This window comes from Lingula anatina, chromosome 6, assembly GCF_051362555.1.
Source record: "Lingula anatina isolate TDL-2025a chromosome 6, LinAna3.0, whole genome shotgun sequence".
NCBI classification, from domain to species: Eukaryota; Metazoa; Brachiopoda; class Lingulata; order Lingulida; family Lingulidae; genus Lingula; species Lingula anatina.
The window spans coordinates 8,174,506-8,202,197 of record NC_141772.1 but is presented as its reverse complement, the minus strand read 5'-3'; the positions used below and the strand labels follow the sequence as shown (position 1 = coordinate 8,202,197).

The 27,692-nt window shown below is 37.4% G+C and overlaps 1 protein-coding gene across 2 annotated transcripts; it reads right to left on the bottom strand.

Moving 5' to 3' along the window:
* Positions 1 to 60: 60 nt before the first annotated feature.
* LOC106178710 (cation-independent mannose-6-phosphate receptor) lies at positions 61 to 27,637 on the bottom strand. Of its 2 annotated transcripts, none has more exons than XM_087014598.1 (42): positions 27,462 to 27,637; positions 26,045 to 26,330; positions 24,628 to 24,859; positions 23,855 to 24,057; positions 23,422 to 23,584; positions 22,468 to 22,660; positions 22,026 to 22,129; positions 21,457 to 21,612; positions 20,880 to 21,017; positions 20,279 to 20,425; positions 19,558 to 19,695; positions 18,960 to 19,140; positions 18,268 to 18,555; positions 17,624 to 17,792; positions 16,811 to 16,987; positions 16,223 to 16,441; positions 15,481 to 15,667; positions 14,758 to 15,060; positions 14,015 to 14,205; positions 12,925 to 13,002; positions 12,383 to 12,617; positions 11,778 to 12,152; positions 11,372 to 11,438; positions 10,893 to 11,040; positions 10,386 to 10,518; positions 9,753 to 9,884; positions 9,195 to 9,460; positions 8,622 to 8,837; positions 8,208 to 8,357; positions 7,757 to 7,942; positions 7,192 to 7,372; positions 6,901 to 6,977; positions 6,167 to 6,324; positions 5,732 to 5,868; positions 5,456 to 5,585; positions 4,844 to 4,993; positions 4,314 to 4,495; positions 3,954 to 4,054; positions 3,415 to 3,500; positions 2,880 to 3,050; positions 2,475 to 2,544; positions 61 to 1,968 (listed from the first exon to the last, which is right to left on the bottom strand). In XM_087014598.1, exons 1-42 carry the CDS (start codon positions 27,569 to 27,571, stop codon positions 1,783 to 1,785), a joined length of 7,200 nt encoding a protein of 2,399 aa, XP_086870724.1. In that variant the 5' UTR covers positions 27,572 to 27,637; the 3' UTR covers positions 61 to 1,782. The 2 variants fall into 2 exon arrangements, with proteins under 2 accessions (XP_086870724.1, XP_086870725.1); XM_087014599.1 differs by having other exon boundaries at positions 18,268 to 18,552.
* Between the last annotated feature and the right edge of the window lie 55 nt (positions 27,638 to 27,692).

Sequence of the window (27,692 nt, the reverse complement as noted above, 5' to 3'; positions counted from 1 at the left end):
TTCATCCTTTCTGCTTTTTTATATATTTTATTTATTTATTTATTATTATTATTATTATTATTATTTTTTTTTTTGCAGGAGGAGAGGGAGCAGTTAGTCAAACATTAAAATGTCTTGAAATCATGAAATCCTAAGTCAAAAAAGAAGTTAGAAATCTGTGAGCAATTACTATAACTGCGCAGATGGACAGTATAAGGCACATGACAAATTACTCAGTAATTATTACCAATGTCCATCATAAGTGAGTGTTTAATAAACGTCTACACCTATCTTACCAAACATTTTCAAACACGAGTTCTACAACATCATAAGCAACAAAACAATAGGAGTATTGAGTAACATGACATATACTGTTATATGTCAAATACTTCAGGGGGGCTTTCTATAAAAAAAACTTTGCCCCCAAATTTGGTCTCCGCTTTTAGACCACAATACTTCACAAAATCAATAATTTACTAGGAAAGTTTTGCAATAGTTCACTTAAACAGAATAATTCCACGTAATGGTTTAAAATAACATTTTTGGGGTTATTCAACAAAAAACTGAAGAATTAGGCAAGAACTATCCACAATTTAAAAGTTAATTACACAGAGTCTATCCTTTCGCTATTTTATCTCAGAGAAGAGATGGAATCAAATCACCTTCCCCAATGTTCTACTAAAAAGTGACAGAATTTTGCCATGACACATTATGTCCAGTTCCTGATGGACGTTTTGGGAAAGTTTGCAAAAAAAAAAAAGAGATCCCTCTGTATCAGTTCACAATGAGAAATCTTAAGACAGGTCCACCAAATTCAATTTGAACCAGTTCTGGGTGTCAACATAAACCATTATGCAAACAAGCCGATTAACCACCAGGGTTGTCAACAACTCGGTTAGACTATATTTATCCCATACAATGCCAATTGGAACTTTTCATTAAATACCTAATTTTTTTTTCAATTTCCCAATAATTATTACTAAATCTAATATCCAAAACTGTTAAAAAATTACCATCATTAATTTATTTTATATACTGTTTTGCAGGTACCGCATAACCATTTTTGACATAACAGTGAAATAGTTCACTCCTAATCTCCATTATAAGAGAGGTTCAAATATTAGAATATCTGAAATTATTTTTGATATATAAAAAGGCCTACTGCCCATTGTGTTTGTGAGTGTTATTGTTTTTATCTACTACAGTAACAAGTTACAAAAGATTCCAAAATATTTCTCAGAACTATGAACCAGTGATTTTGTTGTCCAAGGCTGTGCTGGAAGATATCTGATTTATCTGAAGTTTTTAGTTATTTTTTAAACCAGACCTAACAGTAGTGATATCAAATTGTGTGCATTCAAGATTTTTTTTTTTTTTGTAAAATCTTCAACCTTCTGGTCATTCATTTTTTAAATAATCATTATCATAACCATTATCAACCTAGTCTGTACAGCCACATTTCGTATGTACACACACTTCACTGTCACCACACTGTAGCATACATGAGACATAAAGATCCACCCAGCACTCCAGTTATGACAAAACTGTAGCAGGCATCGCCCCATTAAGCTATACTACATAGCACCGCAGCATTATCACAGAAGCAGATATGAAAGGGAATGTGTAGAGGCATGGGCCACCTTTTTTTTTTTTTGTTCTAGAAATAAATAGGCAAATCCTGATACGATGGCCTCTCCTCCATGTGTGGGTCTGTTCCACTCCTCTTTATAAAATAAGTCTGTGTCTACCTCTGTGTATTTTAATAACATGTACATGAATGTAGAGATAACAGATGAACTGTTTTCATGTCAAAATTTCATCGTCACTGTCGTCATGGAAACTTGTCTGTACAATACTTGGGTCAGTCAAAAGTTCCTCGTCGTATTTCTTTTTCCGCGACGCTGACCTCATTATGTTCACTTCCTCCTCTCCTGCCTCGGATATATCTCTGACAAGCTCTTCAAACAAGTCATCGTCCCCTTGATTTAACTGAAATATAACATTTACATCATGATATATGTCATGTAATATTCCCTTTACTTAAAACTCCTAAACAGGAAAAAACTAAATTCTATCGTGTAAGCTGTAGAATTGATTCAAAGTGAATTTTTTCAATTGTGGCAGTGCATGTGTACCAAAATTTGCCAAATATTAAAAGGAAACAATTAATATCACACTAGTTTGATGACATATTTTAACATTATATTATAACATGGGATGGTCACAAGTGTAAAGTGTGAAAATACATTTGACTTACGTTTTTTGGCAGACTTACCTTGACTGCATTTGATGTGACAGTAAACTTGGAATTATTGCAAGTGTGACAGTAGACTATAAGTATGACAGTGTGACAGAAAACCTGGCAAAATGACTTGAATTTTAACAGAAAACTTGGCAAGACAAGTGTTAGAGGTACAAAAAACTTGCTGTGAAAGCTTTAATACATGTTTCAGTGAAACTTGTGTGACCCTGCTGATCAGCTGCCTTATACTTACAACTGAATATTGATAATTTGGAACCGATGACCTTCCAAAACAGATCTTCACTCTAGTTTTAAATGAGTTTCTGAAAAACAACCATTAAAAATTATACGTAGTATTATACTGATTATGACCAGATGCTTATGATGATGGCAATAACATACCAGAAAAACTATAATACCTTACAAACTGATTCTATAAAGCATCTTTATTTCAACATATCAAACTTTAAAAATTATTTACTCCATCCTTAATCTAGCAATCACAAATCTTTGTCAATCATAATTCTAAACTGACTTAGCCATGACCAATTTTCCACCAAAGTATATTTGTGAAATAGGCCATGGTATTGTAGGACCAATCAGTCATGTTACACTAACATTGAAAAGCATTCAAAATGGCATTTACAACTATACTCACCTTCTTTCTTCCTTATGGAAGTATATGACTAACAGACATAGTAATATGACCCCCATGAATGTAGATATAATGGCAGCAATGGTTGAGGCACTAGGTGGTCCCCCCTGGGTTGGCCCAGTGTGACCCCCTGAGCCGCTGTCATGGTCATGGGGCACTGGGCTTGGATTGTGGCTGAAATGAAAGAATAACATGTCATTTTGGTCTGACATTATTGCGCTCAACACAAATCTTGCATTCCTCCTAATTTTCAAAGTTACATGTAACTTTTAGGCATATGCCACAGTACAAAGAAGAGGTGTGTGTGTGTGTGTGCGCATGCATGCATATGCATTAATAAGTACATTTGAGCGCACATGCAGGTGTGTGCATCTCTCTCTCTCTCTCTCTGTGTGTGTGTGTGTGTGTGTGTGTGTGTGTGTGTGTGCATGTTGCCATGTACATACATGCATACATACATACATAGCCATGAGTACCAGTGCATATGTATATCAGTGTAAAATGCATAGTTTGCAGGTACACTGCTTGAGATACCTACATGTCAAACTGCACACATGCTGCTGGGGTGCCCCAATCAAAGAGATATTCACAGGAGTGGGACTCAAAGTCAAATGCAGGTTCTCCCTGGAATGTAAAGGATTATCAATTCATTCTTATAAGTGTGTCAGTGGAAAATATATCAGAGTTATTTCAATAAATGTACTGGAATGATTTATATACAATGTAAGTAATGATAAACAGCTTTGGAGTTGAGAATTTACAGTCATGAAGTAATAAATATTTGTTTGCCAAAAGAAAATGACTTGCCACATTTTCTGTCTAATATTAATAGTTCTGGACATTGTTAATGAATAATATATATTTAATCAATAAATTTATGAAACTATAAAAATAACAAATTATGTTCCTTTGAGCTAAAGGTGAAAATGAATAGCTGAACATTAAAAAAGGATTTGATAAATTAGCCTTAAAAGAGGAATTAAATATGACATATGCTCATGAATAAAAACTAACTATAAATATAAAACCTGTTTTCTCCTCTTAAATGTCAAGAGTTAATCAGTGCACACTACTTACCCACTCCTCGGTACAATAGAAGTCTATGATAGTGCGCACTGTCTTCGTGTTATCCTTACCACAGGCACTGGGAGACTCCATTATCATCTCCAACACATTATCTGAAACACAAAAAATATCAAATAAGAACCTGATATCTGTACAGAATCACACTGTTTTAAAATTATTCATATTTCTCCAGCAGGTTGGATTATGCTTTGTTGGGGCGGATCCAGAGATATTTCTGACAGTCTTCCAAATTATCTTTGTTGATTCATCCTCCATATTTGACTGTCTTCTGTTAGAAAAAATTAAACACCTGTTAATGTAAACCTGAAAATCTGACCATCTTCTGGAAAACCAAATACCAAGCTGCATTACCTTCTAAGTAGAACTTGCTGCTGTTCATGGTGCCTAAATGTCTGTAGAATTGCGCCCCCACTTTTGTCTGACAGATGGCAGCACCTTTGCATTCTGGCACATCAGAGACGGCCTCTCCAGAGCCCAGGTCTATGAGGTATCTGTAGTGGTCGGAGCCACGCAGCTCATCTGCATAATGATATCTGGAAAATGGGAATAAATTCCAAACTTCATGGGCTTGTGGCACCTAAGAGTTTAAGCCCAGAAATTGGTCTGCACTTTTAGCAAGACCAATTTTTTGTCTACTTTGACTAAAAATATATCACAGTTATGAGAGTAGCCTGATAGAGTAGCCAATAAGAAATATTGTCCCTTTTTTACAACAAAAAAGACATGGAAGTATGTTTCAGAGCAACACATATTTTTATTTTATTTCAGTGGACTGGATCCATCATAAGTAAAAGGATACCAAATTTTAGGACTTTAAATTTTGACAAAATCTGGGGCTAAAGTTCTTCTATAAAATATGGTTACAAAAATCAAGTACTCACTTTTGAGAGATATTTCTCAGGTCTATCACACCTTGTGTCTTAGGGTCCTGGAGTATGCCATTCTCATTTTTCAGACTCTCCACTTCCTCCTTGCAGGCAATGGAGGTTTTCCAGAGGAAATTAAACTCACATTTGCCTGTCTGGTCTTGGCTGGATAAGAAGAAACATTTTGTTAGAAATGGCAATGAAAAAAATCATTCCACTTGTATTGTATGTAACTGATAGTTTGGATGCCAAAAACAGCACTGGCACCATCAAGATTATTATCTTCTATTATTATCATCTTATATTATTATCCATAGTACTCTTCTAGGGTATAATCACATTTTTGAAACTTTCAGCATCAATTGAATCTTTGTTGAACAAGTAGTTGACAAAATAGCATTTAAATAATATAATGCACTTTGGGGTTAATTTTTTGGGTTAGAAATAGTAGAAAAACAAACACGTCACCTCCTATGTTAACAAAAAGCATAATTTGGCATTAAAATAGGTTCCCCTACCACAATACATAAACTACAGACTTCTGTTAATCATGTACCACAGGTCACCCTACTGTGAGTTGAAAAAAAGGCACATTGAAATAAAACTTCCCATCAGTGAATTACACACCTTGGTATAAAAACTGGTCCTCCAACTGTGTTACTGCACTGGAATTTAATAACTGTAGAAGCTGAAGGGTTGCCATGGCCACAAGCATTACCCCTGGCGGTGTATTTCAGTACTAAAACGTTGTCATCCCCTGAAACATAAATAAACACAAAATTATGCCTCAGTGTAAATTATCTTGATACTTTTGAGTATTTTAAATTAAGTTTATGGAAGCTCTTAAATAACACTCCTAAATGATTTTTCAAGTATCAAGCATATACATAACATGTCACTTACCCTCCATTGTGAGTTGCTGTGTTATTACCGAGCCTAATGAGTTGACCGTTCCGTCTTTCTGTTTTATACAGACTGCAGCATCTGACGGACACTGTTCATGCCCGCTGTGAATCCCCTGACATACATTAATCCAGTACCTACAAATATAACAGTAATATACAGACCAGGGGCGAACCCAGGAATTTATTATAATAAAAATGTACTCTAACATCACTCAGAAAATCAAATAACAATTGGTGTCTATAATTAAGCAAAGAATATCTAGATCATAAAGAATCCATTTAAACCCATTTATCCAGTACCAATAATAAATATTGTGTGATCAAACAATAAGGTAAAGCCTTATAAACTTAAAAGAAAAACCTATGTGATCAAACAATTAGGTCACGCACCAAAGGCATTTGGTATAATATATTTCAGTCAGTTTCTACTCACATATTTCCATCAGCATCCTCAACTTTCCAACTTCCAGTTTCTCTGGACAGAAGGCGCAGATCGTACAAATTGCCGCCATGAGACAGAAAGCACTCTTCTGTCACAGGAGGACAGGCCAAGGGAGTCTTCCATGTGAAAGCAACATCGCAAGCACTTTGCTGAAAAGTATGACAAAGGAGATTAAAATACTTTATAAATCAGATTTTGTACAAAAGAAAAAGCAATTCATCTTGTAATACTGCGGCAATGATAAAAGCCAACTTTATATACCTATGTTTATTTTACACAATATCTTTTCCGTTTATTCCAGGTGACATATTCATTTATAACATATGATAAGCAATTTGCAAACACGATTACATTGGCAACAATTATAATATGGAATGAATACCATAGGTCAACAGTATACTGTGACATGGACAATGAGACCAAACAGGTAACACTTTGAGACATTGGGCAACAGTGGGCTACTTTCATCAACATCAATTTCAAAGTAACAATGACAATGTGGCAATATAACTGATGCAAAGTATCACTGGTTGACATTATGTTTCTACAACAATAAAAAATTGTGGTAATGCAATATAGTAAACATTGAAGAACTGGTTCTGACAGCGTGTCTCTGCAGCAGAAATGTCAATGAATTGAGAGACATTACTTTAAATGGCAATGTGTCACTGCGCTGGACACTTACAAACATTGTGTTTATGGAACAATGTGATGACAAAACTTACAGTCAGTAATGTTGGCTGGCTTGCCCCTGCTGTTCTGTCACACTCAAATATAATTTGGGATGATGCTTTTCCAGGTCCTAAAAACAAATAAAATAACTTCAAAAATGGAAATTTACATTATAAAAAAATATAAATTTTGAAATGGTAAAATATTTTAAAACAATTTTCCAACTGACCTGAATGGGCACTACTGCTATACATAGGGTGTTTTGTACTTTGGCCAAATTCTCTTTTTTTTCAGATGAACAGATAAGTATCCTGATTTGGTTTCAGAAAACTCTATCTACTTACCACTACTAGCGCAGGTTCCCCCGTCGGTGTATGTTAGCTTTAGCATCCCACCTTCATAAGTGATGGTGGAGGAGGCTGCAGAACCAAACACGACACTGTCGCTCTTACAAACCCCTGCACTGCTGCAACTGCTGGAGACCCCATACAGAGGACCGCACACATTTAACTTGTAGTCTGAAACCTGAGATATGATGACATTGACATAAATATTAATATTATAAATTAATAAGTTTCCATTTTTTTTTTTTTCAATTTTTTTTTTTCAAATTTCATGAGCAAAACAGTTTCGGTGATTTGGGCATAGGCACAAAACTAACAAATCTTAGAGTATTTACCAAACACTCTTACATGTAATAAGACCATTTTCTGAATATAATGATCTCGTACCATAAAATGTTTATCAAGTCTTATTATAGTTGTGCACCACAGAATGAAGAATTCTAACAAATAAGCTCAGTCAGGCATACACACTGACTGGACCTACCAACTAATTTAAGATGTCCCCCTTGAATCGGAGCATGCACAACAGAACTTAATACTTCCCATCACATTTAACAGACCATACCTGATAATAGCCCTGTCCATCTGATGAAGTCTTTCTGAGGGATGTTAAATCAAAGGTGTGTCTGGTCTTGCTATCATAGAAGGTACACTGGTCATGAACCACTGGAGTGGCTTCTGGGCAAATGATGTTGGTTCTCCAAACAAATACATACTCACAGTCTGTCACATCCTCTAGATAAGGCTGGCCCTGCAATTTACGTAGAATAATCATTTTATGAACTGGAAAATGTTATGAGCAATGGTTGTTGGACTTATTGTATCAAATGTTTTTTATTTAAAAAGTAAATTCCAAACCTGTTTAGTAGACTGCTGATGTAATTATCCTTGATATGATGTTTTCACCAGTTAAAATGTCAAGTTATGGGTGTATAAGATTGGCTGCATTAGTGTATTTATATATGTGTGTGTGTGTGTGTGTGTGTGTGTGTTTGTGTGTGTGTGTTATATAATACCTGCTGTGAGCCCTGCTGGCACTCAAATATCACCCTGGAGCTGATGTTCTTGGCTGGATTGGAACTGCACTTGTCACCGTGGTCATAAATCAGTGTCACCTTACCAGAGGACGTGTCCACGGATGGAGGGGCACGGGACTTCCCTAGACCCTGCAAGAAATACCAAAATAATGACAATATCAATCTTTGTGGCCTGTGTCACATTATAATTTCAGCAGAAAATTTTCTTGATTTCAAGACTAAAACATTTCATTTATTTTGATCTAAACTAGATGTTATGTGTTATGTAGTGTGTTTAATTGTGAACATTTTGCTTCATTTAAAAAAAGACAGGTGTGAAAAAGTGAAAAAACTGTATTAAAATGCCAAACAGCAAGCAGAACAATGCTGGGTAGAAAAGCCACATGTTCTCACCAGAGGAGAGTCTCCAGTCTTCACTCTGCAAGCAGATGCCCCCGCTGGACACAGCGTTCCTTGGATAGGGTTGAGAGGACGGCAGATGTTGATGTAGAAGGTGGCTCCGGGGTCCTTGGAGTCTGGGGCCGTGTTCATGGCCAGGTGGTGACCACTTGACTTAATGAGAGGGGACAGGTCAATAGTGCCCTGGGCAGTGTCCACTGCACAGTGTACCTGGTATTGAAATACACATTATCAGTATCAAAGTCAATGTTATGGCTATCAGACTTAAGTATATTCTACTGCTAACATTTACATACATAATTCTGAGTAGGATGACATGACATGGTGACCTGGAGGGATGAGGGGAGGGGGGAGGGGGTGCAACTTAAGGCAGAAAACCCACTCAAAAAAGCAATTATCTAATTCAAATTGAAAATGTAATGTCTATGTGTCATGTCTGTCCACCCGTTGCTTTATCACTGACCTGTTTACAACATCAATACTGTTTACTAACAAACCTGTATTTAAGATCAACATTTCATATCAGTCACATATTTAACAGCCCTTGGCCTATTTTCTGTGCCTCACCTGTGTTTCACAAGCCAATTCTGTATGCCACACAATATAAAATGTACACCCATCCACATCGTCAATATACTGAGGTGTCCCCGTCCCCGAACCCTGTGCCCCACACACAAAGGTAATGATCGTATTCCTGGACAGCCCAGTATTCGGGCATTTATCGCCTCCGGAATAGTTTAACATCAACGATCCATCATCGTATTGTAACCTCGCATTGGCTATGCCACTGTTGTAAGAGTGCCTCTCATTGGTCACGACTGTCTGACAGGCTCCTGTAAAAGATTACGTGCTGTGTGTTAGGGGACATGAAACTGTCGCGATGAAGTGCTGTGTTTAATATTACATCGTGTTTAATATGATGTATGACATATTTGCAAAGGTGTATCTCTTGTCCTAGACATGTTACATTGTGTTTGGTGCAACTGAGTTCAGCATATCAGCAAAGGTGTATTTTAGGTATAAAATATTGTGTCACATTGTCTAACAGTGTGTCAATGTATTCACTGAGGCATTGTGGGTGGTTGTGCTAATGAAAGAACAAGCGCTTTGATAGCCATATCGAACCTGAATTGTCCCCACATCCCACGGGAGCATTCTTCACAGGAGCACAGATGTTTATATCCATCCTCTGCCCACTGGCGTCTCTCACACTGTACCCAGTGTCCTTGGCCAATGATTTCAAGTCAAATGTGTAACCTGAAACCCAATGATAGAGCATTTAATATTTAGTGAATATAGTTAAATGTCAAGTGACAGATTCATATTGAGTACCACATCTGAAGAGTATCACTGTGACGTTGTGACAGTGACATTGCTACATTGACATTCATAGGGTATGACAATGACAGAGCACAGATCATATACTGAATAAGTATTATATCTGCAGGATATATTTTTGACACAGTGTGGCAGTGTCAGAGTGTAAGTGTGATGTGTCAGAGGGTAGAGCAATGACAGTTTGTGTGACACTATGTAGCACTATATGACACAGTATGACACTATGTGACACAGTATGACACTAAGTGACACAGTATGACACTGTATGACACTATGTGACACAGTATGACACTATGTGACACAGTATGACACAGTATGACACTGTGTGACACAGTATGACACTGTATGACACTATGTGACACAGTATGACACTATGTGACACATGACACTATGTGACACAGTACGACAGAGTGAGAGTACCTGTTACTGGGTTGACAGCAGTGCAGTTATTCCTGATCGTATCTCCTCCGTGATTCACAGGACACGCTGCACTGGTTCTCCACATAAAGTGGTAGTCACAGTTCTCTGTCAGAGTGTACACGGGATTGGTATCCTGGAGAAACCAATTAATAATAATAATAATAATAATAATAAGAGGAAGAAGAAAAAAGATACTTGAAAATCATCTAACTCTTTAACTTTTTAATTATTAATATTAGCTCTCAACAGAACTAAAAGTTTTTAAATTTTCATCTCTCTAACAGCAAAAAAAAAAAAAAAAAAAAAAAAAAAAAAAAAAAAAAAAAAAAAAAAAAACAGTCCATTCCAAATACATGCAAATAAATGTGTTATATATGAAAACTTTTTATCACAAATTTACCTACTGCCTTAATACTCTTCCACACTGTCACAATGACCCAACCACAACATCACACACTTGTCATTTCAACATCATCACTCACACAATACAATCATCATTGTACTTACAATAGCAGCATGGTCACATTCAAAGGTGATGATAGTTTTAGAATTCCCACTACCCATAGCACATGGTTCTCCATTTGTGTAGGTGAGGGTCAGTCTGTTGTTGACCATAGAGAACGGCTGGTCAGTCACCTCTCCAAGATCATGAAATCTATAGGATAAAGGTTAAATATTAATATACAAGTAGAAAGCATAATTATTATGGTTATTATAAACATAAACACCATGCATATATGAGTGACATCACTTTTTTCATAACTGTAATCTTTCCATAAAAATTTCATTACCTGCACAGCAATCTTTCAATACGGTACAATATCTCAATTTTTTAAACTAAAATAATATAACTTCACAGTAAAAGTGAAGGAGCCTTATAGATTCCAATTCAATTTCAATGTCATTTCTGTCTTCCTTACTTGACTGTATATTTTGAGTTTGCTGCAAGTCCTTTTTTGCATATTCTTACAAAACAACAAGCATACCTCTTTGTATAGTTTCTTTCATCCAGATTGATCAGGCAGGCTGCAGACTTATGGGGACACATTACATCTACAATCAAGAGAGACATTTTTAAAAGAAAAATGTGTCTGAGTTAGCCATGGTTAGATATGATCATACCCGATAGTGTGATCAAGTTTTCTCAAAATATAATAATTATATATAAATGAAAGCAAGGGTTACATTTATACAGTCCTCAATACTGCCTGTTATAACAATCTAGTTAAAAAAAATTGTCCTGTATTTGATAGTACATATATGTGGCTATTAATAACAGTTAAAATGAGTTTGAATCAATAAGTAAGAAGCTCAAAAATATCAAGAAAATGCTGAAAAGATGAATTTCAAAGTCTAAATATCAAATGCAATATTAGTTGTAACAGTGCCTACTTTTTTCATGGACTACAGTGGAGCAGACATTGATGATGAACTTTTTGCGTGGAGAAGCCGAATCAGTGACGTTATAATTGCCCCTGGCCAAGGTTAAACTGCTCAGGTCGTACTGGTTGTTCTGGGCATCACGGTAAATGCACTCGACTACTTTGAACAGGGCACACGCATACGACGTCCTCCATTCAAACACGTACATACAGTCATCTGTTCTTTCGATAAACATAGGGCCTTTGGTGACCCCTGACGTTGAGTGATCGCACTGAAATCTGATCAAGGTTGAGCGGGTATGGTTGCCACGGCAACTTCCATCGCCTCCAGTGTACTTCAGGCTCATTATGCCATCTTCATACATGAGATTTCCATTGGCTATACCTGGAGATATTATTCCCATCAAAAAATACTCCTTTTAATTATCATAATACATCAGCATGGTTCAAGTTATATCACACGTTTTCACTTAATAGCTTTTATAAGAGCAAAATGTACGTTTCTTCCATAAATGAAAATGTGTTAAAAAAAGCACTGAGAGAGAGAGAGAGAGAGAGAGAGAGAGAGAGAGAGAGAGAGAGAGAGAGAGAGAGAGAGAGAGAGAGAGAGATTACCTGCGCTCCATGACCCTGGTACTCCACTCAGTACTTTCTCTACCTGACAGCTTCCCACGTGTCTGCCAGGATCGCAATTCGCAGAACCCTTCTTGATGTCATCACACACGTTGAGGAGAAACCAGCTGCCGTCTGCAGACACGTTATAAGGCGTGGTGGTGTTCCTCAAGCCATTCAGGTTGTATGGGTAGTGATAAACTGGATCCCTAACGGCACAACTGGCACCAATTTCTCTCTGGAACATACATTTATATATAAAAACACTATTTCTTATGTATATTTTTAGATATATTAGCTGAATGAAAAAAATTGTAATAGTAATATCATTATCTTTTTATTAAAGGAAACATCTCCAGAGAGCAAGAATGAAGGATTTTTGCACATATCTTGGCGTACAGTACCCAACTGCTCATATCATTCAAGGTTTTAACATTTTAATATTACAGCTTAAACTATTCACTAACAGCTTTAGTACGCCTTTTTTTTTCCTTAAATTCTTACATCCATATCTGATGGTATTTCATAGTCTTAACCTTACTTACCCTGACTGGGCATGCTGCTGGTGTATCCCAAGTAAAAAAGTATTCACAGTCAATTTTATGATAGAACACTGGACCATGCTAAAAATGAATGAAATATACTGCTATGATTACAAAAGCCACCTATAAAAATACTAAGAATTGCTCCATGTGCTATAATATTTCCACCATAATGCTACAATGTTAGTTTATTTGCATGTGTACCACAACCTTGCCCAGTTATTGAATTTGTAGAATCATTTATATTACTTGGAGTGTATATCTCTAAGGATCTCACATGTGCATGTAGACCAAAGGTACATGTAGACCAAATCACCAAAAAAGCAAGCAAAAGGATTTATTTCCTACAGCACCTGAAGCATGCAGGCCTTACAACTGATGACCTTGTAACTTATTACCAGACAGTCATAAGGTCAGTTTTAGAATATGCTGCCCCTGTCTGACACTTTTGGTTAACGAATGAATTGACTGCCCTAGTAGAAAAGTCTCAAGAAAGAGCTCTTAAGATAATTTATCCTGATCTTGAACATGACGCTGTTTGTGAACATAGTAAACATGAACTACTGAGTGAAAGACGGCTTAATGCATGCAAAAAATTGTTTATTAGTATATCAAATGAACTGGATCATAGACTGCATTATCTTTTACAACCAAAACAAAATGTCAAATATTCATTAAGGGAACAGGAAGCATTCAAAGACTTAAAATTTAAACCAAACAATCAATGAGTGACTTTTTAACAAGTGCCATATACAAGTTTCAGAATTAACTGATAGACTTTATTTTTTAACCTTGCATTTTAGTTATTTTGTTTTAAATTAGTTTACATACGCTTTCAATAGTCCTTTATTCTTACCTACTAATGGTTTTATTCAACTATGATGCAATGATTGTAATTATCCAACCCTCTGGTTGCAAGTTTGGTAATAATAAATAAATAATAATTATTATAACAAATCCAAAAGAATAAACCATCTTTCAAAACAGATAACTTACACTGTGACTAGGTGTGTGCATGCATGCATGCATGTTCCCTATGAATGCACATGCATGTCAAACAAGAATTCAACCCATGAATAAAAGGAATAATTACCTCCTTTTCTGCGCAAGAAAATATAATCCTTGTGCTGCGATGATTCTGATTTTCTTTTCCGAGGTGACACAGGGCGCCCCCTATGTACCTGACCGTGACGGTCCCATTCGCTGCCACCACAGGTTTGCTCTGTATATAACCCATGCTGTGGGAGCCGGTGCTTTTGACAACACATCCACCTACAGGTCCACCTGTAATACAGTGATAGGATACGTGATAGGATACTTGAAAGGCCATAACTGACTGGTGAATGAACTAGAGGATCAGAGACGAGACAACACCTCCTGGTTTTGTACCACCAGTGATGTGATACATTATAGGCCATAACGGACTGGTGATTGAATTAAAACACAGTCCATTTTTGAAATGAAAATTTTCAATCTATTCTTTTTTACATGGCATTAAATGCAATTTAAAAGTGGCCAAAAAATGAAACTCGTAGCAATAAATAGTTTATATGCAAGATGGGATATGCTGTATCATAGCAGATGTGGTATTGTTCAAACATGTTGATAAAAGGTGCAAAACCATGGACAGCAACTAACAGCTTTAATAATTCAAAATACAGAAATTCACACAATATCTTAGGCATATATGACAATGCCTGGCATAACTTCAAAATCTGAAAATATGTTAAAATATTTTAAGAGGACAGTAAAAAAACACCATGTTTTCTAGAATGAAAATCAGTTATAATAATGCATTATTTGAAAATGATCATTAATTTTTAAGACAAGTTTTACCTGGACAACTGGAGCCGGCCACCATGTTGATAGGTCTGCACACATTGATATAGTAGACGCTATTCGTGTCGCCCTCCTTGGTGTCTATTGCCTGCCAGTTCCCAGTTGTTTTTGACAATGGATTCAGGTCGTACATGTTGCCATAGTGATCGTACACACTGCATTCGACTGGCTCAGGAGGACAGGCCAGGGATGTGTGAAAGGTGAAGATGTACTTGTGTCCCTCTTGCTTGGAGAACACTGGTGCCCCCAAAGGGACTGTCTTGTCACAGGTGAAGGTTATTTCTGTGGTTGTACGCATCCCTATGGAGAAAGAACATCACAAAGTTTAACTACTACTGGTCTGAAGTAAACCTCAGGATACACAGTTTCCAAACCATAACAGAACAGTGGATTTTTGACTGGTAATTTAATTCTTAAATCCACTTACTCTTGCCCAAAATAATTTATTAGAACAGCTATGCTAGGATATATGCATAAAGGATCTTTTCTGTGATAAATGACACAGTCAGATATTGGCAGAACTCCAACTCACCAATTCCCATAGGCTTCCATGTAATTTCTATATGCCTGTGCCCTTATTGCTGGCCAGTCATGTACATGACATCACACGTTAACCCCACCCAAAAAAATGATCCCAGCCACAGCTGTTACAGAAATCATACAAATAACCTATAAAGTGGACACTCTCTGTTGAGCCAGACACCTTGTCCTATACCTTACCTGTGCTCACGTCTCTGTCCCCATAGTAAGTCAGCTTCAGCTGGCCGTCATCAGAGTACTCCAGCTGGGTAGAGTTGGTGTAGTAGGGGCCCAGTCTGTTTCCCGTGCTGTTATCACTGGAGACCTGACAGGCCGCGGCGCCACGGCAACTGGTCACCTGGGTGCTCAGGTTACCACAGATGTTCACCTAACAGACAGGATTAATAAATTAATATATTACTTCAAAATTACAAATAAAACAGAATATACCATGGGCTGCCATTGCTATGCATTTACACGATTTTACTCTTTGAATGAATAATAAATTGTGTTAATATTTACCTTTAATTTTCTTGGAGATGTGCATTTAAAATCAACACATTACTTGACAGTGCCATCACTGTGATCAAGGCTAAAGTGTCAGCCGTGCCAGGGAAAACAAAAGCAGAACTTAACATGCTGAGACACAATGATATATGCAAAATTCACCAAATGTTAAATCAAACAAAATGCTGTAGCTTGGCACATCAATACAGTGTCACAGACATACACGATCCATGAACAGGCACAGTGTCACAGACATACACAATCCATGAACAGGCACAGTGTCACAGACATACACAATCCATGAACAGGCACAGTGTCACAGACATACACAATCCATGAACAGGCACAGTGTCACAGACATACACAATCCATGAACAGGCACAGTGTCACAGGCATACACAATGTTACAGACATACACAATCCTCTGCAGTCTTACCATGTAATTTTGGTTATTAACAGCATCATGAACCAAGTACACCTCTCCTCCTGTTTTCCTGAGAGGCTGAAGATTGAAGACATACTCAGAGTTGGGATCTTTCACCGTGCAAGGTTCGCCATTGCCACCCTCTGTATCCTTGATGTCACAGGCAGCCTCCGTCTCCCAGCGAAATACGTAGGTACAGCTGTCAACCTGGTAGCTGCTAGGGCCAGAGGTCTAGAATAGAGAAATGTGATATATAGGTCAGATGTCTAGAATATAGAAATGTGATATATAAAGGTAATATGTCTAGAATATAGAAATGTGATATATAAAGGTCAGATGTCTAGAATATAAAAATGTGATGTATAGGCCAAATGTCTAGAATAAAGACATAATAGGAGAAATGTGATATATAGGTCAAATGTCTAGAATATACTCTAAATGTGATATCTATGTAGCTGTTAGGGTTAGACGTCTAAAACACAGAAATGTGGTGTCTAGATAGCTGCTAAAAATTCTACATAAAATTTCCTTAACTTGCATTTCCACCAAAAAGGACAGTATCAACCATAAAATAAGAAAACCTCCATCCCTGCTACTTACCAAATCTCCTTTCTTACAAATAAAATGGATCCTGGTGCTGTACTGTGTCAAAGTGCCATTGGACAAGGTGCACTGCCCTCCATTCAGGTACTCTATCAATATGTCTGGTCCCTCATCGGTCTGGCTGACCCTGGGGCTGGTCTTGGCCTCACCCATGTTTGATATGGAAACTTTCTCCTGAAATGAAGAGCAACTTTCTTTTTTACCTGTTTTTCATTTAATTTATTCAATCCTTCCTTCATTTATTTATTTATTTGCCTTCTTTGGTCAGTATAAGAGGAAGATTATGAGGACATGAAGAGTCAGCCTTTTTATTATAAGGTCAAGGGGGGGATGTTTTAAGATGGTTTTTACTTTTGGTTATTTGAATTTGTTTGGTTTTTGTGAAATCATACAACAGCATAGCATACTGGATAACCTGCTGCAGTTCTTTAGCTGTCATTTTAGTCACTACATACAGATAGCATTTGAACAGCAGTGTCCTCTTCATCTTTTCGTTATAATTTTTTGTGTTTGGACAACAGTTGCTGTTACTGTAGTAGTATATGACAGAATAAGACGGCTCTATGATGCATAACTTATAGAGCTATTCATCTACTTGATCTCTGTTCAAATTTTCTTTTGCCTTCCTTTTTTCAGTTTATATTTTCAAATCTCACTTTTACGAATAGGTGTCTGCTTCTGCAGTTGTTATCTTATTTCGTGACATTTTTGCTGATTTCTTTGATACCAATGACCTTTAATTATTGACATCCACAAAACAATAGAACACATATGGACCAGGAATAACTTTTAATGCTTCCCGTTATTTACCTGTCTATTTGTTATGGTTGTCATGCAAATGGCAGCGGTGGGGTCACATCCACTCTCTACGTTGACTGGATTCAGGGGCCGACACAGGTTAAGGTAGAAGTTGTAGGTTAAGGAATCATTCTTCTTATCTGCCGTTACCCAATTTCCACCATTTTCGGACTTGGCCAAGCTGTTCAACAGATACCATAACAACAATATTAACATCATGATAAGTATTGCTCAGTATATGGCAAATCTATTATTCTGATGTTTATATTGAATTTCATTACTATTATTATATAATCAGAAAAGATTACGATCTTATATTGGTGAATCCGAGGTCTGAGAAAACTGCATATAAATGGCATAATCACCAAATATAATATTGACTGCTGATAAAATAATTGATGGATTTTAACCAATCAGAGTAAAGGAAACACTTCAAGCAGACAGCTGACCAGAATAAAGGAAATATTATCCGTCAGATAACAAAAAAACAATGATGTACCTTTTGATGTCACCTTGGAAGATACTGATATTCACAAAATTTTTTAATTAAACTATTTACTATTTACTGCAGTTGTACTGAGTGTGTTAGGAGTGACAGCCAATGTGATTGTGTTAACCGTGACAGCAAGCTTCCACCATCGCGTTCTCAGACCCACCTGGACAAATCGTACTGTTTCCCAGTAACTTCATCAGTTGCCACGCATTCTATGGGAACATCAGGACAAGCATACTTGGTTTTCCACTCAAACACATAGGAACGATTGGTCTCTTGTACCCATACAGGTGACCCGCGCCCAGCATCGAGGTCACAAAGAAAGGCAATCTCAGTGACCCTTGGTCTTGGAGGGTGGGAGTTGTAGTTGTCACCGTTGGTGTAGGTCAGGTTTATCAGTCCGTCGTAGTAGCTGAGACTTGTAGAGGGTTCCCCAAGGTTCCAGTACCTGCTGAACATGTAAGAAAATATATTTTTCAGTTTCTTTCACATTATTCCTTATACAAGTTACAAAGAGAACAAGTTGTGTTATGGTTTGCTGACTGTGCAATAATTTAAGAAGAAGATGTTAGTCCTCTGTAGCTGTAAAGGAAATTGTTTTTTAAATAATCATAATTATTACTTTTCTGGGCTGACAAGGCAAAGGATGGGCAAAATATGACAAGATATGCCATGATAAGGTGTGGACAAGACAAGTGAGTCCTCAAAAAGGCACAGACAAAGAATATATTTGGCATGCACAAGTGATAGTTGACACAATTATGAAGTTGGACCAGGTGTGGAAAAGACAGGGACAGGGTGAAACCATAGAAAGAGCACAGTAGTCTACACAAATCTGTGACTGTATTAACATACCTATTATTTGAATCCCCTCGCTCCTGTTGACAAACTCCAGCATTGGCATGTTGCCCTTGGTTACATTTGGTCCCAGTGACAGGCGAGCACACATTGATGAAGTAATCGTGGTGATCATGGGAGACGTTGTAGAAAGCTTTTTCTCCTGTCAACTTTAGTCTATTCAGGTCAAAGCTGAATCCTGGCACATGGGAAAACAAAAAACAATTTGGCACATAAGAAAACAATTTGGCACAATGTGGAAAGACAATTGAAAGAAATTTTGTGGAAAAAGCAGTAGCATTTGTTGAGATGATGCTAACTATGATGAAATATACTAAACAGGGACAAGTTCACTTTTCATCTTAATTCAGTTCTTATAAAAAAACCCTGTTAAATTTTTAAGTAATGCAAAATGTACTCTTGTTAAAGAATCAACTTTCACCAAATCTCAAAACAAATTTTATTGCAATGCAATGAATGTCATTTTTAAGTCTTCTTACGCTAAACTGAGTAGTCTGAACATGTTTTTATACATATCATATTTCAGTATATGCCAATCAGCCTGTTAACAGCTGGAAGTACAGTTGCTGTTTATTCAAGGAAACAATTTTCTCACCAGCATCATCATCATAAACTTTACAGTCAGTCCCCAGCTTGCGCCCCAGTGCACACGCCGCAGCCGTTTGCCACTCAAACTCGTAAAAACAGAGGTCAGCAGACTTCCTGATGAGTGTAGGGGCGCTCTGTAGGTCACCTAGTATTATTATATTATAATTATCATTATTATTTTTGTTACTATTATTATTATTTTTTCACAGACACAAGCATATTTCAATATAATGCTATTATCTAACAAAGGAAACATGTTCTTACAACTGTACATATAGTTACAGCATTTACTACTGTAACAGTTTTTCTCAGCATATCTCCAGTTATTCCATTTCTCATGTTTATGAAATCAACAATAAATGTGTATTTTTATAATAAAAATTGTTCACAAAGCTATCATTATCAAGGGCGAGTACAGTGACATGATAACGTATTCCACAAGGTTCAACATTACAATCAGTAGGTACAGCAGCACCCCAGAAATCCATGGGTACAAAGCTGGGGTGGCGCTAGCAATTTTTTTTTTTTTTTTTTTTGTTAAGCCAAAACACTACTTTTTCATCTTTTTTGTGTTCAAATGGTTTAAATTTGACTAAAATAAGTCAAATCAACCCTATTTTGTTTAGCCAATTTCAGTCAGTTTTAGCATTTGGCTAAACTGGCGAGTGTTAGCACTACCCCAGCAAAGGCATTTATGGACTCACAAAGCTTACATGTTCCATACACACCTGGTCTACATATAAAGGTAATAATAGAGTGTTTCTTTCCTCCCGAGGCACAGTCGTCTCCACCAGTATAGTTCAGTACTATATGGTTTGACTGGTAGACAGGGTTTTGTACATATGAACCAAGGTTTTGGGCAGACCCAGCTTTGGCTGAAATTCAAAAGGGGAGAAAACTAAATGAATATAAAATATTGTATTTGTCAATCAAGGGTATCTTTCAGTGAAATGTGAGTACTGTCTCTCAGTATGTACATCAAATAAAACACTGCACATAACATTTTGCTCAACATAATATTTTGCTCATCTATCATAATCACCATACATCTACTTTAGGTACAATACACATCATTTATCATGGGCTAATTATCATTTGTGACAATGTTACATCAGTGATATGTGCAGCTCATCCAAATGTAAACCTCATCAGGCAATAGACCTAATAAACCCATATCCCCCACAGGACAACTAGTTTGATATAACATATGGCAAATCAGTCCATATTTTGTTCAACATTATTCATATTTACAGAATATCTCTGTCACCATATCAAGATGTTAGAGTAATAATCATTTACCACTATGGTCAGTATTATAACAATACTTACTGATCATACAGACAGCAGAATGCTCTGGACACTGTGCTGCCTCTCCTTGTCTCAGTACATCGTTACATATGTTGATGAAATACTGAGCTTCATCCTGCTCATCACTGTGGCCCGCTCTTACAGCTTCCCAGTTGTTTCCTGCAAAAAACAGAATAGGTGAACATTGCTTTATGTATCACATCAAATTTTTTTTTTTTTTTTTTTTTTTTTTTTTTTTTTTTTTTATTCACGAAAATTAATACAAGACATGTACAACACAATAAGAGACAAATACACCTTCCACACACCATTCATACACTACAAACGAAGTTCTTACAAATGTTGATTAAAAATACATGTAGAATTTTATCTATAACACATTATTTATCCTACGCCCTTTTCCCCTAATTTTTCCCAACACAAATAATGTATCAGTTACAAATATTCCATTAAGGAAAAAAAAAAGTTATAGAAAATTAAAGAAATTATGCCACTTTCCAATGACTGTCTGAAGGACAGGTGGTCATAAAAGTTAGGGTCCAGCCCTGCACGTACCATAAATAATTATATATATATATATAGTAGGCCTAACGCTCACCTGTTTCCCTGATCAGTACGGAGAGATCAAACCTCTTGCTGCCGAAGTCTGCGCGGCACTGCGTGGGGTGGTCCAGGCAGGCATACTCCGTCTCCCAGTCAAATAGGTAGGTACACTTCTCCTCTGACTCTGTGTTAAACACTGGGGAGCCAGGACCTGGAATATATACACTAGAACATATATCTGCCAATGTGTAACATATTACTGTAATATAGCCATCCCAGTGTAACATATTACTGTAATATAGCCATCCCAGTGTAACATATTACTGTAATATAGCCATCCCAGTGTAACATATTACTGTAATATAGCCATCCCAGTGTAACATATTACTGTAATATAGCCATCCCAGTGTAACATACTACTGTAATATAGCCATCCCAGTGTAACATATTACTGTAATATAGCCATCCCAGTGTAACATACTACTGTAATATAGCAATCCCAGTGTAACATAGGATATCTGCCATACTGTCATGTACTAGAATCCACCCATGTTGCATATCTATCATATTATCTTTCTGTTTCTGGATACTTTAAGGGATAAACTGATGTCACTTCCAAAATACCTGCTGTCTTGTTACATGTAAATGTAATTATCATCTCTCTTTGGAATCCATTGCTGCAAGGGTCACCCCCTCTGTAGGTCAAGGTCAGCTGATTGTCCCAGTACCTGAAAAAGTTTGAACATGTGAGGCATTATTAGTCCACACACACACACACACACACACACACACACACACACACACACACACACACACACACTTACAGACATTCAAACACACACTCTCTCACACACACACACACACACACACACACACACACACAAACACACACACATACACACACACTTACAGACATTCAAACACACACTCTCTCTCTCTCACACACACACACACACACACACACACACACACACACACACACACACACACACACACACACACACACACACACACACACACACACACAAACACAAGATAGAGAGAGAGAGAGAAAACAGTCCCATACCTAAGCTCCTGATGTGTCTTCCTCCCAATAACATGTGCAGTATTTGGCAGTCCATGGACAGCCTGACAGCCCAGGGTGTTGTCGGTAAAACTGGTCTGGTTCGGACACTGCACTGCCATAGAGTCCCCACAGACATTGAGGTAGTAATCGTAGACAATCCCATCTTGTGTGCTATTCACATGGTATGGGCGTGCTGGAAAACGAGAAGGATTCACTATAACACTGAGGTTGTAAAAATATAAAGGATTTTTCCAGCGAACCGTCCAGCCATCATTTGGATGGCCACCAGCATCACCGGACAGCCAATATGGTAACTTGGCTGCTGTGCATGGCTCACATGGTCCAGTACAGGAAGGCACACATGCATGCACAAATGCAAATATAATAATAATACAGAAACAGCCTGCTGTTTCTTGGTGTGTACTATTCGTATGGCATAGGTGACAATGCCATGCTATTTATTAGCAAACACATGCCTTGCCTTGCAATCACCCATACATATATTGTTGTTTAAAGAACTACACGTGGATGAATTTAAACCAGCAAAAATAGGCAATTTTTAATTAACACATTTATTTAATAAGTAAACAAGCGATTGCCTTTTTTGGCTGAGTGAGTGTGTGTGGGTGTGGGGGTGGGTGTGGGGGTGGGGGCAGCAAACAAAATTAGAGAGATGAGTTACAAATGTACACCAATTTAAAAATGAGTGAGAGACCATTTTATGATAGGGTCTACAAGACACTCAGGCTCATAACCTTGCCTCCACACTTCTTTACATCTGATACTCCATCCAGTTCTCAGTAATGAAATGCTCAAATATTGCAAGATTTTGTTTCTTTTCACTTTGAAAACTAACAAAACTTACTTAATATTATAACAATCTGAATGTAGGATGATCAGCAAGACTCCACGTAAAAATGGCTCAAGTTATATAGGAACATCTATACTACTTACTTGGAATATGCTTCAGTGGCGTCAAATCAAAGTCTACATCATGTTGCTCTTTGGAAAGTTTACAAGATTTCGAGGTCAGGAAATCTTCATGGCAGGCGGCTTCAGTGACCCAGTTTACACGGTTATTGCAGTCAGCATCTGATATCAACTCGGGATCTTTCCCCTAAGGCAGAAACCAACGGTCAAAAGAAGGAATAAGATTTGAGCAATGAACTTACTAATAATCTGAGCTTGACTGCAAAGTGTAAAATAGCAGGTGCTTTGGAAAAAATGGATTGTTATATAGGAAATTAGGTACTAGTCTCTGGTACTGATGGGAAAAGAAGTATATATCAAGTGCATTTTTCTTGTGCTTTATTTGTTTGTTGTATGAGTTCTTTTGAATTAGAACACAAAAAAAAAAACACTATGGCAATGTAAAATACAAACATACCCCTCCTCTCTTTGGGCAAATGAAATTTATTGTAGTGGAAGGTGGATGTGTACAGATCTCTGGAGTTTCTTCACTTGTATAGTGCAGCATTAACTCCCCATCAGCAGTAATTTTCAGTCCATCGCGAGGACGGCCCATTCCATATGCCTTCCCATCTACGATATAGCAGCTGCTGCTGCCACTACAGCCTTGCGTGGACTCATCTGACATGTGCCAAAGCAACATAATTTTACAACCAATTCATTAAGCTTAACATGAAAGGTAAATCCTACCTGAACAGCTGCGAATACATACGTTTATTTTAACTGCACATACAGGTACATTTTTTCCTTTGATTTTTATTCCATTTGCTTCATTTGTCTACTTTCATTTATGCATTTATTTGTTTCTAGATACATTAAAGACATCACAAAATATTGTCCTACTTCTGTGCATAATCCATAAAAATAGCACATTCACATCTACCACAATGTCATAATCATTATTTTTTCATATCTACCACAATAGTCACACCCAACATTGTTTCACCTAATAGACAGTCACATCAAATGTCACCTATTGTAGTGTCACAATCTATATGTCTTCATCACGAATGATACAAAGTCACAATATATCTGCTGTAACACCTAACACAATGTCACATCCACTACCATGCCACACTCCATATGACGTCACAACTAACACATTCTAACATAAACCCCACTGGCACACCTGTATATTTATCAAACTCAGAACATAAATATGACTACTTGAAGAAACTGAGAGGTTCCTACCTGGGGTAATATCTCTACAAATATTGATATAAAAATCATAGGTCCTGGAAGCCTTATTGACTTGATGTCCTCCTTTTAGCTTAATCAGCGGACTTAGGTCGTGTTTCTGGCCATTAGCGTCATAGATGTAACACGGCTCCTGTATCTCGCTATGGTCATCTTTACATGCAGCTGTAGTATGCCATTCAAAGTATGTGTCACAGAGGTGCGAGTCTAGGAAAACTGGAGAACCCTGGAATGGTAATAAAGTTAGAGATTTTATTAACAAATACAGAAGAGATCTGTAGTAATGGTAAGTATAAATTGTCTACATGCACTGGTGAAACCAGTAATGGAATCATGTCTGTTTTGAAACATAGGACAATACTCCATAGCTTTAATAATCTGAAATCAGAAAAAAAAATTAGGCATTTTGTAGTCTCTTTCAAGTTATTCTTTCTTACATTACAGTTATTTGTCCACATATTAACAATATATCTAGATGTCATAGAACAACAGTAACACAAAAATTAACAATTTTGCTTTGAAATACTTGGACTCCCCACAGCATAAATACGTAAAGATTTTTGCCCCTGAAACACCACAAATTTCAGATCTCATATTTTCTTAATATGCAACCTCTGGTCTATAAAAATGCAATCATAAATCAGTCACAGCATGTGCACGCAGTATCTCATTCTCAGCAAAAAGCATAAAAAATACTGTAATAGAAGGATGATTCACAGATGACTAATTCATTCAGAAAAATAAACACTTAATTTTCATGAATCAATTACAGAAACATTCTAAAGCTTGTTTCATTAAGATGTAAAATCCCCATAAATCAAATGAACAGTTACTGAATAAGGTAAGGATATCAGTAGTATGTATTTCATTTTAACAATAACTCACATGAATAATTTTTTTTTTGTTAACGCCCATGTGTATGTATTGATTTTTGTTTCCTAGAAATAATCTACAGAATGTCAACTAGTAAGTTGATATCCGTTTCCCAGAAATCATCAGCTAAGTCCAGTAGTCTTTTATCTACTTTTGCTTTCATTAAATTCTCAGCAAAATATTAATTTGCACATTCTAAATTTCTCAGTTGCAAGTAAACTTCAAATTATTATCCACCTGTAGGTTTAAATTGAATTTTTCTATTTGCAGATCCGGGGAAAATTTTGGAGGTACTGGAGGCCCACAGGAACAGTACTAAAAATGCTTGCAGGTTCTGTTAATTATGTGCAGGTCCATAGCTCAATGTTTATGTGAGATTAATATTTATGTATAGTATTTCCACAAAAACCTTGCCAGTCCAGAGGACAAGCAATATCAAAGATCCAGGCAGTCCTCTGACTTTTCAGGCGGTCATGACCAGTCGGACCGACAGTTTCCCCACGCCTGCATTTGTACAATAAATCTTTATTATACATACCAAAGTTTTTCCACATTTCAGGATAATGAAGGTCTTCAAGTTTTCTCCGGGCACCTCCGCACATGGAGATCCTGTGAGATTTACAACCACCTCTCTTCTAGTTGGGGTTTCATGGTACACCAAAGAGCTGGTCAAGTTTCCAATGGACACAGCCTGTTGACCACGGGTCCTACACACTGATGTCCCTGCTGGACAGCTGGAACCTGGAACCTCTCCACAAATATTTATCTTATAGTCTGTTGCTTGGCCACTGGCATTAGTATCGGTCTTGACTATCCATGGTACCCTAGAAATTCAAATTATTTAAATGCAGTGGCTGATTTAGAGGGGGGGGGGGTCAGTGGGGTCCTGACCCCCCTCCCTTCGGTTTCTGAAAAATATATCACACCAACATTCCCCTCTTGAATATTGAATTTTGACTAGCTAAATTATGGTCCTAAACCATATCAATGGGCACTGTTTGCTCTCCAAAACAGCAAAAATTTTCCATGGCCCTTGGCAGTGTTAGAAATTAAGGCTGGACCGTCTGCCCGGGGCAGACAACTTTCAGAACAGCCTGAGAAGTTTTCCCATTTTTTCCCATTCTGTCCAGCTACTTGTCAGGATGGCTGGACCTTTGGTCCAGCAACTAATTTTCCTAAGAGGCAAACACTGGCCCTTGGGCAAGTCCTGAACCCCACTCCATGGGGGTTATGGCTGGGTTTGCCTCCAAGACCTGTCGTTCTGGATCCCCCCCCCCCCCCCCATCCCCCCTTCAAATAATCCTGGATCTCGCCCTGAAATGCATTTTACATATGAAAAGATATATGATAAACTACTGGCAATGTCACCATTATAACAGACCAAATACTTGTCCATGCAACATTTTTCTTTCGAAACAAAGGTTTCATAAACAATATAATTTCCTGTTAGTCATACTGAAAGTGGAACTATTACAGGTACTAGCTAGTACTCTTTAAATTGCAGTGATTTAATTGTTTTATTTTGTCTTTTTGATTTGCTGCTTTGGCAAGAGGTCTTAAAATCATATTGAAACCAAAGTTAAGTTACCAATGCAAATGTCACAGCAGCAAATGGCTGAGATACAACAGAATAGGATAACCTTTGGTTGAAGTAAACACAGACTGGGGGGGGGGGGGGGGGGGGGGGGGGTCTTCACGAGAACACTGTCAGTTCAAGGGTCAAACACAAAAAAAGATGAACCGTGAAAAGTACCGTGGCGGGTGGCAGATCTGCCATGTAACAGAATAGTGGATACTCCCTCCAGAGAGAGCACTCACTCGGCACCCACAACAAGAGAAAAGATCGAGGTTCAATTTCTTGTCCCTCAGGCTCTGGCAGCTAGCTCGGCCCGGTCTCGACAACGCGGTACAGAAAAAACATGATAGACATTTCGTACATCTCAAACTTTACTTACCGTTGTAATGGGCTGAGATCTATCTCCCCTATCTTGCAATCATCGGCACAACACCGTGATATGAATAAGAAAAATATAAAAACCAAAAAATCTAGAAAATCACTACCCATCGTCTTCGGTACCTTTTACCATTTCGCTCATGCGCACATGACTCAGGAGTCACATGAATGTCATGTGATGTGCTGTTTGTAAACACTCGGATGAGGAAAACTCGTTAGGACTGCGTTAATA